Raw genomic sequence first — 17,788 nt, 5'->3', positions numbered from 1 at the left:
TTCTCAATAGTTTTGGTTTCCTGGATCCAGCGGATACTTCCTGTTTGGACCATGAAGGGGGTTGGAGTCATGCAGTCCAGATCTCACGAACAATCAATGATGAAAACGCATTTTTAGGTGCAAATGACTAGTTCCCTGTAATTTCATTAGTGCAAGTCCTGTTGCTCATCACGGGGGCTCATAAGGGTCAAATTATGAATAAGTGGACAACAAAAGTGATAGAAAACTCTAGTAGAATGTCAAAACAGAGTCGCACTAATTGATCCCCAGAAAAAGCATCTCTAGGATGCAGTTTCCATGGCAACCAACAAGCCAATGTTAATTGACCAAGAGAGACGTAACTTCTCAGAATCATCTTTTTATTTGAACTGCACTGAATGCTAAATGTTCACCTTGTACAAGAAACAAATACAAATACTCACACTAAAAACAAAACCGTACTGCTGGCTGCCTCTTCTGCTATGGTCGGGACCCTAAGTAGGACTTCAGCTATTGCTCTCACAGAGTACAGGACACCCCAAAGAACCTGGCCTTCAATAGAAATCATAGAGGGAGGGGGGATTGGGAGTAGGAAGGATCACATAGGACTATGGTTATAGGAACATTTAACTAGGCATTACGAATCTAACAGGACTCTTCAAAAAACCTTAACACCAAAAAACGTCTGATGCGCTTTGTATAGAAAAATACCACAATGAAGATGGACAAAATATCCAGATTAGTCGTAGCTTTTTGTCATCGGACTAAAGAAAAATCTGCAAAAAGGTGTTTTCCTGAGTCATTAGGAACTAAAGTTAGCTTCAACCCTTCCCTGTGTTTAGTGTGCAGAATTCCTCCAAATCCACATGATTGCAGCTTCCAATCCTGCGACCTCTGGTGGGCAGGATGTGGAACTGCAGGCAGGGAAGGGCTCAAACTCACTTTAGGTTGCTAGAACTGATGAGCAATCTAAAATTATAAATGATAAATATATATATTTATATATGTGGATAATTCTTTTTTTAAACCCTTCACGCTGACAAGAAAAGAAAAATAATTGTCTCTTGAGGCAAAATGGGAGACCTAAACAACACACACTTGTTACATAAAGTAGGTTAAAGAGGTGGGGAGGATCTGGGTGGAGGGGCTGGTGGTAGTAAAGGTCCAGTAGCACACAATGTCAACGTTTTGTTGTTGTCCTTTCTCTGTTGTCCTTTTTTTTTCTTCTGTCGCCCCCTTGCTGCGTTGGAGCGGACCTACTGTCCTCGTTCTCTTAACGGGTAATCCCGGAGCGCTAAAAACCCGCGGACTCTGCGTCCGCACTCATAGGCGTGTCCCAAAATAGAAGAGATAAAAAAAAAAAAAAAAAGTTACGTTGGTACTGAACCCTAAGAGACGGAGTTAAAACTAAAAGGTTAAAAGTACAAATCCCCCAGAACATGTGTTCCTGTTTGCGGGCTGCTTCCACAGGCAGCCGCGGCTGAGCTGTTTCACTGTCTCTTGGTCCCTGGTGGTCGGTTGACTTGTTGGTTGCTGAGCATCATGGGGTCGGACGGCGCGTTTGAATCCCTGTTATTGCTCGGTGAGGTGCTCTCTGGTCTCGCCGTGTTTGGAGGGCTGGTTGGGCGACGGGGCCTGGGACGGGTGTGTGCCAGAGGGCAGGGTGTGGGCGATGGGCACCCCACCGGGAACCAGGCCCTCCAACGCCCCGGGGATGCCCCCTGGAGCCACTCCAACTACACCTGGCGGGTATCTGGGGGCGAGGAGGGTCAGAGGTCAGTGAGGGGAACACAAAGAGTCTCTGCTGGGATTTAGGGTCACTGCTGCCTTTTATTGTTTTTTCTAATTATTTAAGGATTTTTTTATTTTTCCTGTTTCCTATTTGTTGACAGTGGAAAAACTTTGTTTCCGTGATTCTAGTATGTTAAATTTAAACTGAAAAGCTTTTCCAATTTTTCCAAATTTAGTTTGTAGCACAAAAAATACTTATTTACATTTAAAAGCTTTAAAAAAATTTAATTTGTTCCATTTAAACCTTAAATGTAGAACAGAATGATGCTTAGCTTTCACAAAAAAGTCGCTTTTAACAGTTTTCACACCATTTGTGCTACTTTTTTAAATTCAAACTAAAAAAAAATAATACATAAAATGCGTCTTATAGCCACAGTAAAAGAATAAATGCATTCTAAAACCTCACATAGAAGAAGACCCGCTCAGAGGGAAGTAAACATTGAAAGAAAGTCATCAAAATGTTGTATTTGATCCTTGACATTTTTAACTTCCGGGTTGAGCTCTAGCTGGTAGGAAAAAAGCCACACAGAGGAAAATCCTTCGAACCAGAGGGGGGAAAAGTAACCGGGCACTCCAAACCCACATTCACGGCCATCCAGCTCCACTCTGAGGGAGGGGGGGGGACTACAGAGAGCACACACAGATCTGACCCCGGCTGGTGTATTTACCTGCTCCTTATCTAGGCATTAATTTTTTCTTGGGGGACGCCGGTTGTTACGGCCGGTAGAGTGTGGTTCACTTGGCTGCGTGAAAGAAGCAGACGGAGGTGGACATGCTCAGATCAAGAAGGGCCCACAGGGGTGTGGGGGGGAGGGGGAGGGGAGGGGTTACTTTTGTTCCGAACATGGAAACATAAAACTCATTTGAAATGGGAAGCAAATCAAGCTCTCCTGCCGTGTGATGAGAGATCTATACCTGTAGGCGGCGCCGTTGAGCTCGGGGTGAACGCCTGGCTGCTCCATCACCGCCCATGGAGCTGTGGTGACGAAGAACTCCTTGTTGACGCAGTTCCGTAGGCTGTCGGGGATGCGGCCTGTGGTGGCGCACACACACACACACACGTGGTGTTTAGTGCGCACATTCAACAAGACGTTTTTTTCTGAGTGCCGGGCCGTGGAACGCGGTGGCGTCTGGAGCCAAAGCAGACTCAGACACAGATTCAGGAAAAAGTGCGTACCGGTGATGGCTCTTCGGATCTCGGTGGCGGCCGCCTCCCTCATCTCCAGAGAGGCCTGCTCGCTGTACCAGGCGGTGTGCGGCGTGCAGATCAGGTTCGGAGCGTCCTTCAGCGGCCCCTGAGCAAACCTGGAGAGAATTGAAGCAACATTTTTATTAAGCCTTTTATTCAGATATAAGAAAGTTATACCTAAAACCTTCAAGTTGAATTTAGGATCACAAAAAAATCCATAAATGAACACATACTTGGTTGGATAATGAAACGTTACATTTAAATTTAAGGGAATTTCATAACTTTTGATGCTTAACAGCTAAAAAAAGGAGCTAAAGAAGTTGAATCTTTTTAAAAAGAGGCCTGATGTTGCGTTTGTGTATCATCGTTTTTTTCTCACCGTCCTCCCATCACTCTCCTCAGAGTAAAACACTGATCTGCAGTCTTCCTCTCTAGTCTTAAGTGCCTGAGCTGTGAATGTGTGCGGTGTGCGGCGTTGGGGCGGGACTTGATGCATTTTGGGTTATTGGAGTTGGGCGGTCAGAATCCAAACGTCTCTGAAGTTCCTTGCCGGCTTGTGACGCCCAAATGATCCATGAAAGGCGTTAATCCAAAATTATTTAAATAGATACATTGTAATAAATTTAGTTTTCTCTCTAAATCATATTTGTAAAATATTTTAAAAATGTTTACTTTTTCAATTATTTTTTTTAAACGATTTTACTTGTACGATACATTTTTTGCCTTTACTTCTTGTAAAGTAACAAAACCTTTTATTCAGAAAAGCTCATTTGGGTCAAATTATTTCAGTTTCTTTTACGTCTAAAACACAAAGATAAAAACACTTTTATGTCAGATTTGCTGCTTTAAGTAGAGTCTAAATAAGGAGGATCTACTTTTTCTTGCGTCTCTTTTCACACTCCACCGCTGCCTTTAAGGGTCTCCATCTCTGCGGAGCCTGATGGAGCCGTTTCCACCTTTTCTGCTTTACTCCGCCCCCTTCTGGCACGTTTCTAAGTCTCCGCCTCCTACGTGGAGTTTGAGCTTACGTGAAGGGCTCGGTTTCGTGGACGTCCAAAGCGGCTCCGCGTATCCGTCCCTCCTTCAGCGCCTGCGCCAGGGCCTTCTCGTCCACCAGACCCCCCCGCGCCGTGTTGACCAGGAACGCTCCCTGTCGCATCTGCCGAAAAAGACGGAGCGTCAGGCGCTACATCCCAGGACTCAGAGCGCATCACAAAAACGTTTGACACGCTGGGAAAAATGACATCAAATGAGGGATCAAATTAAAAGATGGAGATGGGAAGATTAAGTTGCGACTCTATATCGCCATGGAAACAAACAAAAAAAACATCAACAAGTGCAAAAGGCAGGCAGGGAAGCGAAAAGATCAAATAAATATGCTCAGAAGAAAGTAATCCCTTAATCTTGACAAAAGCGGAAATCCAGGGGCATGAAAAGCCTTTCTGCTGGCAGCTGATCTTTTATTAGGCCTCGGCTTTTGTGACAGAAAAAGAAAACACAAACATTCCCGCGTCAGAAGCTACTGCCAAATTTCACAGGAGTGCTAAAGAAAAGTGCTCTTTGGTGGCAGAACTTGAAGAGGAGGCAGAAAAGACACAGTTAACTAGGTTAGGCCGTCACCCTACACCCACTCCCGCATGCAGTTCCTCCACCTCCCAGCAGGTGTCACTGCAGGCAAAGAAGCTGCAGCCCATCGACAGGCAGCTCCCCTGCCGTGCAGCCCAGTCGATATATTTGCTTCAGCCGCGGGCTGGCGCTAATTGCATTTGACAGAGCAAAGGAATGAATGTGTGTCCGGCTTCAGATGAAGAGACAGCGGGAGCGGCGCACCTGTTTGATGGTGAAGTCGTTGATGAGGTGGTGGTTGTGCTCGTTGAGGTTGCAGTGCAGGGAAACGCAGTCGCTCTGGTAGAGCAGGTCCTGCAGGGTGTAGACCCGCTGGACGCCCAGCGAGCGCTCCAGGCCGTCCTGCAGGTAGGGGTCGTAGAAGATGACGTTGAAGCCGAACACCTTGGCGCGCACCGCCACCGCCTGACCCGAACGACCTGCAGGGAAAACAAGAACAAAGACATTGACTGCTGCAAGTTTTTCTACAAAAACACGAAGGCTTCATTCTCCTGAAGTGCACTTCATGAAAGGAGGTGAATCAGGACGATGAGAAGACGCCTCCTCCTCCGTCTCTCACAGCCTTGTTTGTTGTGTGGGATGTGAGTCTCCTCTCTGCTGGCTGGAGGAGCAGTGATGCTTGTAAAAAGGATCGATGAGGTCCTTTCAGACTCTTCATCAGTGGTCTCCAACCTTCTTCAGGCCACGGACCGCTTTAATGTCAGACGATGTGTTCACGAGCCGGCCTGAAGTGGGCGTTGGAGTTTTTTTACATTTAGCTTCAAATTTCTTTTAACTTTTGAGGGTTCAATTATTTTCATTCTCTGTAAAATATCTGCAGCTGTTTAAACTTTATTTCATGTAGGAATCATCAAAATGTGATTTAGATTTTCCCTTAACTGTCAACGTGGAAGCTAAGAAAAGTCCCCAACTTCAGCATCGTCTGACTTTCACGGTGCAACAAATAATTTGAAAAAAATATTTCTGACATATATGAATATATGAATATTCTGCAGTAATATTATGGTCCGTGGGAACAATTGCAATAAATTCATATTTGGAGTAAAGCCGCCTGCTTTTTGTCTGTTAAATGCAGCTCTCTTTTATTTTGAAGTCTTCTTCTGTTTCCTTACTGGAGAAACTGGATTTGGTGGGGAGAATACAATAGTTTTTTCAAAATAAAACTTCCTTTAGAATGATAAAGATTATAAAGAAAACAAAACAATTTGTTTTTTCTCTGCGACCCGGTGCAAACGGTCCCATGGACCGGTACTGGTACTGATAGACCACTGCTCTAAAGGCTCCATTGTATTGATACTCTAGAGTCCTGCTCCTCCTTTTATACTTAGTTGGAAAAACTCCACAGAGACATTTAGACATACATGTTTGAAAATACTGGTAAAGCATTTGGGTTTAAATTCCTCACTTTTTTTTGTACTTTTGTGTTTTCATGGGGCTGGCATCAGGATGATGCACATTAGGTTGTCCTGCAGCTGCAGCAAGCAAGTATTTAGGGAAGTATAGAGGAAAAAACTGACTTGTCTCAGGGTTAAGACTGGTTGAAAGTGCTTTGATTGACGGAAAACTGCAGCTCTGAGCTGGAGGTACTTAACCCTTGTGCTGTCCTAGGTGCTTTAACATTGGGAGTTGGGTCATCTAGACCCACTAGACAGTACGCTGAACCTTTTTTCTTCAATGATTTGTGATCTTCACTGGTGTCCATGGATAACATGAAATCTTTCCACCTTTATCCACCTTTGTCATGGTAGGGAGAACAAGTCAATGTAAGGGTGGGCTCATCTAAGATAGCAAGGGTTAAAAGAAGGGCTGCAAAAGTGTGCATGCACTAAAAACCACCAAAAGACTCTCAGCATTCTGGGAAATAACCCAGGAGGAGCTACAGACTGACAGGTCAGATGTTTGATCACTAACTTCTCTGATGATTCCAGCTCAGTTTGACCTGAACAAGAATCAGACATTTGTTTGGTTTGGTGAAAAATGAAGAATAACTGACTTTCACCTGCAAAAACAACTGATTCGTATTTGAAAAGTCTTTTTTTTTTTTTATAGCGGCTGATGGAGCAGCTGAGTCCACAAACAAACAGCTGGAGGCCTCTGGTGTGCTCAGCCTCCCACTGACTCACCATAGACTTTGTTTGGAGTTTGTTTGAGGCCGAAGGAGCAGAAAAAGAGGCAGAGGAAGGGTTAAAATGGCCCTGACCTGCTGTTTGGGCACAGCAAGTCAGCGCAGCTGTCTATGAGTGGAGGAGAAGATTTGGCGAGTATGTGGCAACCCCGCAGTGCTGAGACGGGGCAAATGACGTAAAAACACGCCAAAAAAACAGCCAGGAAACAGGTGTGGCGCGGGGCAGCACACACACACAGGTCATCTGCTGAGGGGAAGCCAGAAAAAGCGTCTATCGTGTAGATCTAATGGGCGCGTTGAGGGAACGCTGTGATGACCAGAGGAAGGCCAAACGCAACCTTGAGGTAATGTCAGGCGAGTCGGTGCGGGAACGGGGGAGGAAACACGATGACACGCAGAGGACGCCAATACAGACGGTCGTATCGTTTAACCACAAACAGGTGAATCCCTACCGAAACCGATGAGGCCCAGGGTTTCCCCTCGGATTCTGGCAGCGCCGGACGCCACCTCGCGGATCTGCTCCACGCTCTGGACCCGCGTGCCCTCCCGGAGAGCCTGGTAGAGCCAGGTGTTCCGTCGGTAAAGGTTGAGGATGTGGCACAGCGTGGAGTCGGCGGTCTCCTCCACCGCTGCAGAGGGAATGTTGCACACAGCGATGCCTGAAAGAAGAACACACAAACAATTCTAGAGAAATCCGACTTATTGCCAAATTTCACCTCTGAATAGATTATTTGATTAAAAAAACTAAAAGAGTTAAAAATGATTCCTCCTTTGATTTGATGTTTTACTAGAAGTGGTTTAGGAAACCCCCAAACTAAATGAATTTAATGAGTTTTGTGTGTTTATTTATTATTTATTCTTAAATAAACATTTCACGTTTTTTTCATTGTCAGTTAACTAAAGCTATGTGGCAGGAAGACATTTTTTTTTATTTTTTTTCCAGTAATTTTAGGTTAAAAACAAACAACTGCAGTGTGAAAACACCAGAAATCTCTATAATAATAGTTTTTTTTCCACAAACGCCTCTTTCAGGTCCTTAGAACTGGATTCACATCGTCCTCGATAATGCGCGTTCCAGAACGTGCGGTCTTGAAAACGGTGTCGATTCAATGTTACGTGGAACTCAGTTAGACCCAAATCTACTCTTTTTTCCCAATAAACACTTAATTTTCCCCTAAATGCTGGAGTTGATGCTTATTTTAGTTGACATTTGTCTTTATCTTGATTAAATCTTTTATTATCACCTGCACCAAATTCAACATTTAAGGTACTTTTCATATGTGCTCTGGGCTCAGATAAAGAGATAAAAATGGACCAAAACAATAAAAATAAAAGTCTCTTTATCCAAAAAAATATATATAAAAAGAAAATCAAAATAACCTTTTAGTTTTAGATTAGAGAACCAAATATCTTTCTTTTTCCTCCATTAAGTTTAGCCAGAGACGACATTTGGAATTAGCGCTGTGCTCATCAAAAACTCCCGCCCTTGTGCTTTTGCTTTTCCGACAGACGGCACAACTATTTGAAGCGTTTCTACAAGCTAATGTCTATTCCTACTCAGTGTCTCCCCACTACAGGGCCGTTGTTTTTGGACATTGAAAAAGAGAAAAGAAAAAGGGGGAAATGTGCCCGATCAATGGTCCCCTTTTCTTCCCCTGGAGAGGAGCCGCCATATCAGCGCCGCCTTCGCCAGCCGCGATAGCTCCTTGACTCCTGCTGCAAAGGCAGACCGCCTTCCCTCATGCAGTGGGCGGCAGTTAGACGCGTTATCTGGTATTGGCAGGGAAATGGCATCTTTGTCTGCTGTTTGAGCCACTCGGCCCGCTGATAGGAAGCTGGGTGATGCTTCAGACGGAAAACTGAACTTTTTTCTGTCTCTCTTCAACATCTTTTCAACATCCTTTCTGGAAATCCATTCCAGGTAAATAGAAACCATCTCCCTGAAGCAGAGCTCCTTCATTGAAACAGCCGCATCACTGGCACGTTTTTACATTTCCAGGAGTGTTCTTTAGATGACGGGCTCCATTTTCCAAAAACGACAATGAAATGATGCAATTACCCGCGTCCCCAACAATCTAACTTAAGTCCCTCCCAGAGGTAGCCGATGCCACTTATCCTTATATCAGAGACAAACCAGAAAAACAAACAAAACCCTTCAAAGGAAAATCAACGTAAAGGGCGTTAACCTGGTTTGACACCAGAATTCAGCGTTTTTCAGCGTGCGTTTTAGTGGTTTAGCTAGTGACTCTGTGTTGCGAGTTTGTACCCAGCTCTCCTGCCGCCTTAATGTCGATGTTGTCGTAACCGCTGCCGATGCGAATGATGATGCGAAGAGCTTTGAACTTCTCCAGGTCCTCTCTGGTCAAGGTGATGGTGTGATACATCATGGCCCCCACCGCCTCGTTCAGCACCTGCAGGCACACAAGCAACCAGGGAAATGTGATCAAGTAAAAAAGTGGGGATTGGGCTGAAGCATAGTCAGTTTTTTAGGGTCAATGTAATTGACTAGAGATAACATTAGCGTGTTTTGCGTTCTCTAACATTCTACCACTATCTGTCAATCAGAAGGCCACGCCCCCAATTTATCTAAAGATTATTTGTTATATTTTTTATTTTGTTTCATGTGGACACTTTGTTATTGTGTCACACAGCAACTGCGTACATTTTGTGCATATTGCATGGAATAAAACTGGTCATTCGTGAATACACGGGAAAAAGTGACAAAAGTTGCATCACATATGAACCACGGGAGAAGTATGAATAAACAACGCAAAGAACACGTAAATTAACGTAGAGCATGAACCGTGCCTGATTATTGCGCTGTTTATGTGCAATTCAATGGTGATTTGTGCATCAATAATATGTGCGCCGTAAATGCAAAATATATATACATCGGTGGTTCATGCGTGAAAAGCCCATGAGACATCCATGGAACGGTTGTGGAAAGCCACAAATTTGCAATATTGAAAAACCGCAATTGCGTAAAATGTACGTAATAATTGTGTATAAACTAGGTAAAATACATGTAATCTGCATGATTGTCAACTCAAAACTGAATTCACGGATTCACACCTGTTGCCGGAAACCCTCGACGGAAATCTGCACACGTCAACGAATGACGAACACAAGAAGCTTAAATTACGTATGCATGTGTCACGAAGGACCAAAAATTTCACACGTGGAAAAGGCACAAACTGTAACCGTGCCTTGAGTTGAAGAAAACCTATTTCTAAACAAGTCCCCTGTGGTTATTTGAGGAATTGCGCTTGATTCCAGTTAGCCTTCTTTTTTAAATGCGCTTCAATCCGGAAATTAGGCTGTTATTACTGCCGACCTGTCAAATGACAGGGTCGGCAAAAATATCATGGGAACACGTTCCACATGCCCAAACAATCCAAAGTTGTAAAATCAGGTGTCATGACATGACCCCCAAAATGAAGCCGTGAAACCTTTAGAAAGGAGAAAATTGTGGATTCCTGTAGTTGTGAACTTTGCTGATCTTCCCAAAAAGTGCTAAAAATGATCCAGAGGAGGATTTAAATGTTGGAATTGCTAGATGTGCAGCTGGTTTGGGGAAATCATGACCATCATAGCTGCAGCTCGAGTCAAAGTGACCACTGACAGCAAAGGAAAGAGGAAGCAGGAGGAGGGTGCTCTGGTGTCAGAGATGTTGTGGTTGAGGAAGAGCTTCAGTGTGTGTGTGTGTGTGTGTGGGGGGGGGGGGGTTGACAGAGATATGGTGGAATGACTTGTGTGAGACAAGAGAGCATCTGTCAAGGCCAGTGATGTTAAGACGGGAGAGGGTAATGCAAAAACACACACTGAGGAACCGAAGGGGAGGAAGGAAGACACGCAGACAATCTGTTCTGGCAGGAGATGCTTGATCATCATGTTACACCGAAGCCCGGAGGCTGTTTATGGACAAATCAGGACAACTGAGGAGACGGAGAGGTCAAAGCAGCCAATGAGCACAGTACGATCCTCCAGACACGTTGTAGGTCAAAGGTCTGAGATGTGTTTGATAATAGTTTGCAGCGTTTCTAGCTGAACAATCAGAATATCAATGAAGCAGGCAAAACAAGGAGACTATGATCCTTTCTGCTTCTCCCTTTCATACACGACTGCGGAGGGTTTGGCTCAATTTATCATCTCAAATTTATAGTCCAATTTGATTTGATTCAAATAAGTATTGATTTATTTTTAAATTATTATGCCAAAAGTAAAACATTTTGTCATTGAGATTTGTTGAGGCTAAACAAAGGTGAAACTGAAACTTTCTATCTAAAAAACAAACAAAATAAAACAATTTTTTTTTGTTTTATATCATTTTTGTCATGTTTTTGTCTTATTTTGTTATTCTACACTTGTCCATAATAAAAAAGGATACTTACTTACTTACTTACTAAAAAGTAAAGTTTTGTAGTTTCCTATTCTCACCTAATAATTTGCTAGTTTAAATTCTGCTGCCTCTCTTTTCCTGTGACGGACCAGTGAGCTGTGGATACAGATAAGGGGACTTGAACTGTAATTTACTGTGATGAACATCTAAAGCGCCCCCCCCCCCCCCCCCCCCCCGCACCTAAATAACAACTCTGCCTTCACCTTCAGCCAAAGTGAATTAGCCTTCCTGTGATTAGTAGATTAGCTCTGAATTTCCATACTGCTTTTATTAGCGCCGTGTCCCGAACAAGCCTTCCAGATACTAGTTCAAGGTCAAAAAGCGCACACACACACACACACACACACATTTCCTCAACTCTCTGAGACTCTTGTGTTGGTTTAAAGAAGGAGACTTTTGGCCAGGACTCACCATAAATGAAGTTTAATGGAAACTGACCATAAATAAAAGCCCCTCTTCCCTGTAAGCAAAGCTTTAATGCTTTTAGCATCCATCATTCTTTGTGTTGACTGAAATTTTGTCAGAAAAGGAAGAAAAAGAGAACCCCATCCCATGTGTCTGAGTTCGACTGTGGTTTACTGGAGAGGCATTTTAGGGTTATGAAATCATTCCTCCAGTGATCAGAGCAGGCTCAGTGTGGTGGAGAGCTGGAAGTTTTTCCACAAGGAAAAAAAACTTTTCTTTTTGGCCAAACTGTTGATTTTTTAAACTTCTACTTCCCTCCTTTTAACTTCCTTGTTCTGCCTAAAAGTGTTCATCTCGTCCAAAATCATGGCGAGGGAAAAATGCGCCTCCGATGTTTTAGTTTGCAGTCTGGAAGGTGAAGCTTGGGTGTGAGGAAAGCCATAGTGATGCACAAAACTTAATGACAAAACATGTTTTAAATTACTTTTACTTCATTGAAAAATTCACTATGAATGGAAAAAAAACTTAGCTTTAGCCATTCTTTTTCTTGTGCACCTATAAAGAAAATTAGATGATAAATATGTATTAATATGTATTTTGATTAAAGATTATTTAAAAGGTGCCACAATTAATCCTCTTCTTTATTTCTTTAGCATTTAGCTCCTCTAATTTACTTCTCATATTCAGCAAATAAGCCATGCAATGAATTTGAGAGAAATAAGGAATATATGTTTTTATGTTGCTAATAAAAACAGAAGTTTGACTTTTTAAAATTCAGTCAAACACAAGTAAAGTGAAAAATACAATTATGTTCCCCTGAATTTAGCGTATCACTGAAATGTATAGCACTTTAAAAGACTAAATCAAGGATAAATGTTTTCTAATATTTTGCTTTTCTATTCGATAATGTTTACTGTCTAAAATACAGACAATTTAATAGAAGAAATTAATTCTTAAACTTCAATAAATTTTTTAAGCGGATCTGCATTTCTGGGTTGTTTTAAGTTTAAAGACCCGCTCCAATGAGATTTTATATAAAAAAACAAGGCTTGAACTACTGCAAGTCTGCAGAAACTATGTCCTAGAAAATGACAGGGTTTTTGGTTATAGGCTAAAACTAATCATAATTAAATGACTGCAGAGTATGCTTTTAAAATTATTAAAAAAAACAATTTGAGTGGGACTTAAAACAAAATAGATGTAAAAGATTTCCTTTTTTTAAATTAACAAATGATTTTCTATTATAACTTTGAGCTGTCTCGATTGAGACAATACTTTATAAACAGGCCAACACAATAAATTGCAAATTTGTCGTTAAATATCAAGCTGTGCAGTACAAATATCCAAAAAGTCTGTGAAAATTGCAGTAAATAGTAATCTTAAATGTGCTAAAACAATCTTATGGCAGCTGAAAGTATTTAACGAATCAAAAAAAATCCCTTCATGCATTTGACCAATCAGATGGACTCCTTTACATCATTGACCAATCGGATGAAGCCCTTTTATGTTAGCTGCTCTTCTCCTATGTAGACAAGGGTCATTTGGAGAGTAATTACAGGTATGTTGACTCTTATTTTAATTAAACTGTTGTACTTAAACTGTTCTAATCAGTTCATGTATTGCAAGTTATAACATCCTCGCAATATTGACCACTAATATCACGAGTTTTCCTCATATCGTGCAGCCCTACGTTAAACTCTAAACTGCGTTTGTTTTATAATTTCTCTATCATAAACAAAAGTATGTAGTCAGAAGCCTGTCATAACTAGAGGCCGCTTTCATATTCCATCGTTGGCCAGCTCTTTCCTTAACTTTCCGCCTCCAGTTAAATTTATGTAGAAGTGTGCGGCAGCTGGTGTTGAAGTTACCAACACTACATCTATGCATGCATCCTGCACAAAGAAGAGATTGAACATTTTCAATCTATCCGGCGCCTCTGGGTATCCAGACTGCAAGTTATTACGGTGAACTGCTGAATATGCCGGCAAGGTGAACATTACAATCGTGTCTGTCCTGATAAGGCAGTGTTAAAACAAACAAAAAGCTGCCCGCTCCCCCCGTCTTTTTGCCGCCCGAGGTCTTTGATTGAATTGATCTCTATGCAAATTCTCCTTTTTAATATGTTCTATTTTCATAAAGGCAGTAAAAGCAAAAGTGCAGAGGCTTTCTGTCTTCTGATGGAGATAGCACCTGGGTGATACCCATCTCTGCAGACATATATTGTTTTGGAGCCGAAGAGTGGCATAAAAAGCAATAAAGAGCCTCAGCCAGCCAATGTAATTACACCGCATCCCCGCCGTACAAGACTCTCTATTAGAACAACGGCACTGATATAGGCATCACGCTCCGTACAACAGAGTGACATTAAATCATAATGAAGCCACTATATTTGAACAGGCAAGTGTGCATGAGGCCAATATAACCTGCTTCACACATCGGCGCTGCGATGGGATGTCCCATCAATCTACTCCGGGCTGCTCTAAGTGTTTTTTTTTTTTTTACCTTCTCGTGGATCTCCTGTGTGGACTGGGCATCACAGAAAGCGACGGTCGCCAAGTCTTTCAGGATGGGCATCTCCACGGTGCAGTCGCGCCCGTCCAGCAGCGCCACCAGCGGGCGCGGGTGCATGGGCCCGTTCATGATTTGGGGCCGGATACCTATAACGACCAGGAGGAAACACATTTAACATCAACGAACCTAACTTTCAAAACTGTCCACCAATATTTACTAAATTCTTATTTGAAAGTAGTTAAAGACCCACTCCAATACTCCCTTCATCTATTTTAAGTGTTCCCAGTTGTTTTTTAATTATGCTGTTTTAAGCCCAAATCAAAAAACTGTATCATTTTTAGAACATAGTTTCTGCAGAGCGGCAGTACTTTATCTGAGCAGAGCGGCGCAATCCCGCCCCCTCTTCCCCTTCCTTGTTGCTGAGAGCTTGGAGCAGGGATCTTGTGGCCCGCCCAGTGTACTTTCTACATCCCAGGAGTCCATTATAGTGACTGCCTCCTTACATGGACGCGCGTTTCTCATTTCAAAGTGGCGATCGTACTCAAACCAGCAGCTGCTAAAAGAAAGAAAACACGACGATTTCCCCCAGCAGAAACGAGTTTCCTGCACTGCCCGCCCATGAAACAGCAATGGATCTATGAAATTGAGATTTAGGAAAAACTCTGCAAAGCCTGAAACAAGGCCTCTGCCGGTTCACATCCACACGGCGGCGGCGGCGGCGGCGGCGGCATGCTTGACAAAGTGCGTGTCATTTCTGATTCTGTTTCCACTCGACTGTTTTCCTCTTTGCCACTATTTCCTCACTCTGAGCGAAGAGAGCTGGACTCCCCAGTGCCTCGACCTTCTCACACATCTCGCCAAAGACGATGTGTTGCACTGAGAAGAAAGACAATTACCACAGCCGCTACATTCAATGTTAACAAGAGAGCGGCATGAATATTCATGCTGCATTGAGCGGCGTGCGGCTCAGGAGTCGATCCTGGACCTGAGGAGTTCTCCATACATTTAGGAGGGAAAGGATCAGTCTTAGCTGACAGTTCAGACAAGGCTTTCAACTTTACAGTAAGATCTGCCACAGCACCCTCAAATCTTTGATTTCAGCTTTCTCTTGGTTTGATGCCAGGATCTCTATCTGCGTCTTTACGTGTGACCTCACTTTGATTACCATGACGTCAGGAGGGATTGTTGTGATCCAGACGCAGCTTAAAGGAGGGATGTGACACAGTTTGGCTTCATGCTCATTTAGATTTCCTCAGAAAGGAGGTTAATTAAAGACAGTTAAGGGGATGATTGTGACGTTTAGCATGGAAAACGGTCTGTTCTTGCACAACATCTAAAAAAAAAATAAAAAAAAAATGGAGTAAACAGACTTTGTGGATGAGGATCAAGTGTATTATGTGAAAATTAAGGAGGATAAAAGGACAACAAAGATGACAGAAGGCGAGCAGTCCAGCAGTGTGGCCTCCCATGGCCGACTATAGCGGAGGTGTTGACCTCCTGTGAACTTCAGCCCGTTGTCATGGTGATCATTTACCAGGCTTTGACTGCCACTTCTGAGCCTTTTTATTTTTGGTACAACAGGCATCTGCGCTGCGGTCTGGAACGAAACGAGTTGCATAAGAGCTAAAGTTTTACTCTTCTCCTGACTCTCCTCTTCCTCATTTTTCAACACTCCCCACACCCCTGTTCATCAGGTGACAGGATGCGGGACAGCTAACATCCCCAGCACTCTCAAATATACTAATAGAAAAGAGCTCTGAAGGGTTCATTTCAGGTCAAGAACATGACCCTTGTTACATCAGAGGAAGTCAAGAATTCCTGTTTATTTTAATCACATTTCATCTGAAGATACCTGCCTATTATCTGGATAGATTTAATTCAGATTAATGTAGTTTATTTGATTAATTTTACAAATAAATATTTATAAAAAAGTCAGGTTTACATTCTATTTTTGAGTAGGTATAAAACAAAGAAGTTATGTTTTAAGAAATGTGAGGTTACATCAATAAAACTATTCAAAAGTAAGCAGAAACGCATTTGACCCATTTAAGACCCATTTATTATTTATTTGCAAAGACAGAAATTATATTTTGAACCCAACCCTAAAAGTCCCACTTCGATCATTTATTTTCAAATCGTTCCCATTTATTGGGAGGCTAAATCTATTGTTAACTATATATTTATTGGATTATGATAACAAATTAGCCTTGAAACTGTATTTTGTGGAGCTATTTCCCATAATGCAACTTTATTTTATTTTTCCAAAGTCCCACTATTCCTGAGTGATCAACACAATTTACGGCAAGTTTTCCTCTCTGTTAAAGCACGATTGGAGATGTAATAGTTATAGTTACATAATGTCATTGTTAGAAACCAAACGGATTCATGAGATTAGTAGAAGCGCAGCAGATTAGGTCCAGGATTTAAAGAAATGTTCCTCTGAAGGCAGTGCGAAAACACATTCTGTGTCATTTACAGGGGAGAAAAGCCAGAAATACGATAATCTAAGCTGCACATCCTTGTATGTAACAGTTCCAGATTGCAGTGGGTGCGTAGGTGAGAGAAGCACTGGGGAGAAAAAGCTGTTGGCAGGCTGCATCAGACCTTCAGGCACAAGTTAGATTGACTGAACTCCGTGAGTCAACCGCTTTCTTTGACCTTTCAAGTCTCATGCAGTCTAAATCTCCAGCTTGCAGACCCTTCCTCTGATATTTCAGAGTTTTGCTGCTTTGTACTTTCATGGATTTCTCTCCCCGTGCCTCTGACAGCTCCTCCTTTTTGCAGATGTCCAGCTCCGCCTGCCAATTGGCTCACAGATCTCCTCGCTTTCAGCACACATTTCCTCCCAGCTACCCTCGGTGTCTGTCACTCCTTCACCTCAGCTGTCATTCCTCTGCCTCCAGTCCCTCCTTCTCCTCCTCGGAGTCTAAATTCCAGCCGAGCGTTTGTCCGTGTGTGACAGCCTGACTGATTTGGATTCAGAGACGGTGATGTGTTTAAGTGCCGGAAGCAGACAGGTGACAGGAAACACCCCCCCTCCCTCATGAAGAAAAAAAAACAGATTTAGTGTCTGCTTCACAGAAGCGACGCACGCGGGTCTGATAAGTGATGCATTCATGACACCCTTATCAGCACCTTCCGTCTCAGTGGTGATATACTTGACAGCGTGCCTATGGTCTTCGATTCAAAATAGTCGGTAATTATGCAGAAACGGAAATGTCATGCATTCAAATGGAATCTCAAATGTGGCCTTATTACAGTGAAACAAAGAGAATAAACTGTGATTAACAGTCACATGTGATGATGCCCTGAGCTGCTTAAACCCCCCCCCCAAAGAAGTATCGGCTCATTTAAACCTGTTCACTTCTGTCAAACCGCTATAAAAATACAAGCAGCTCATTCAAAAAATACAAATGTAAAGTTCGCATAGAGGTATGCTTTCTTTCGTAACAAAATCCATGTTAATTTTTATGATAAAAAAAAAAAGAAACTTGTAAGGAGATAAGGGGGGAAATATAAGTTTGACAGTCACAAGTCAATCAAGCCCCTCCCCACTGCGAGCATGTTTTAATGGAATGATAAAAACTAACATTATGATTATGAATCAAGAAACAGTTCTTGCAAGAACAAAAAAGTCCCATTTACACATTTTTTACTTGTAGTTTTTGTTTAACTGTTATCGGAAATTGTACTAATTTAGAGGACGTAAGGTATAACTGAAGCCCTTTGTGCATTTATGCCAAATTTCATTTTTTACAATATT

At 42.5% G+C, this 17,788-nt stretch overlaps 1 protein-coding gene across 10 annotated transcripts in view; it reads right to left on the bottom strand.

Annotated features, from left to right (window-relative positions):
* Nucleotides 1-342: 342 nt before the first annotated feature.
* The window catches only part of LOC101175355 (C-terminal-binding protein 2), a 104,264-nt gene continuing 86,818 nt past the window's right edge, over nucleotides 343-17,788 (bottom strand). For 7 of the 10 annotated variants that reach the window (XM_023949168.2, XM_078937980.1, XM_023949174.2 and 4 more), the window contains 8 exons: nucleotides 14,017-14,171; nucleotides 8,977-9,121; nucleotides 7,163-7,369; nucleotides 4,790-5,004; nucleotides 3,988-4,118; nucleotides 2,948-3,075; nucleotides 2,686-2,803; nucleotides 343-1,732 (listed from right to left, as the gene is read on the bottom strand). In XM_023949168.2, coding sequence (XP_023804936.1) covers nucleotides 1,552-1,732; nucleotides 2,686-2,803; nucleotides 2,948-3,075; nucleotides 3,988-4,118; nucleotides 4,790-5,004; nucleotides 7,163-7,369; nucleotides 8,977-9,121; nucleotides 14,017-14,171 — 1,280 coding nt within the window. In that variant the 3' untranslated portion in view covers nucleotides 343-1,551. Of the gene's footprint in view, nucleotides 1,733-2,438; nucleotides 2,514-2,685; nucleotides 2,804-2,947; nucleotides 3,076-3,987; nucleotides 4,119-4,789; nucleotides 5,005-7,162; nucleotides 7,370-8,976; nucleotides 9,122-14,016; nucleotides 14,172-17,788 lie in introns of all 10 variants that reach the window. The other 3 variants (XM_078937981.1, XM_078937982.1, XM_023949167.2) reach the window with 1 other exon arrangement.

Source organism: Oryzias latipes, chromosome 19 (genome assembly GCF_053564925.1).
Source record: "Oryzias latipes strain Hd-rR chromosome 19, Olatipes_Hd-rR_3.1".
NCBI lineage: Eukaryota > Metazoa > Chordata > Actinopteri > Beloniformes > Adrianichthyidae > Oryzias > Oryzias latipes.
Note: the sequence above shows the minus strand (reverse complement) of the source record. Positions and strands in the feature narration are given on the sequence as shown.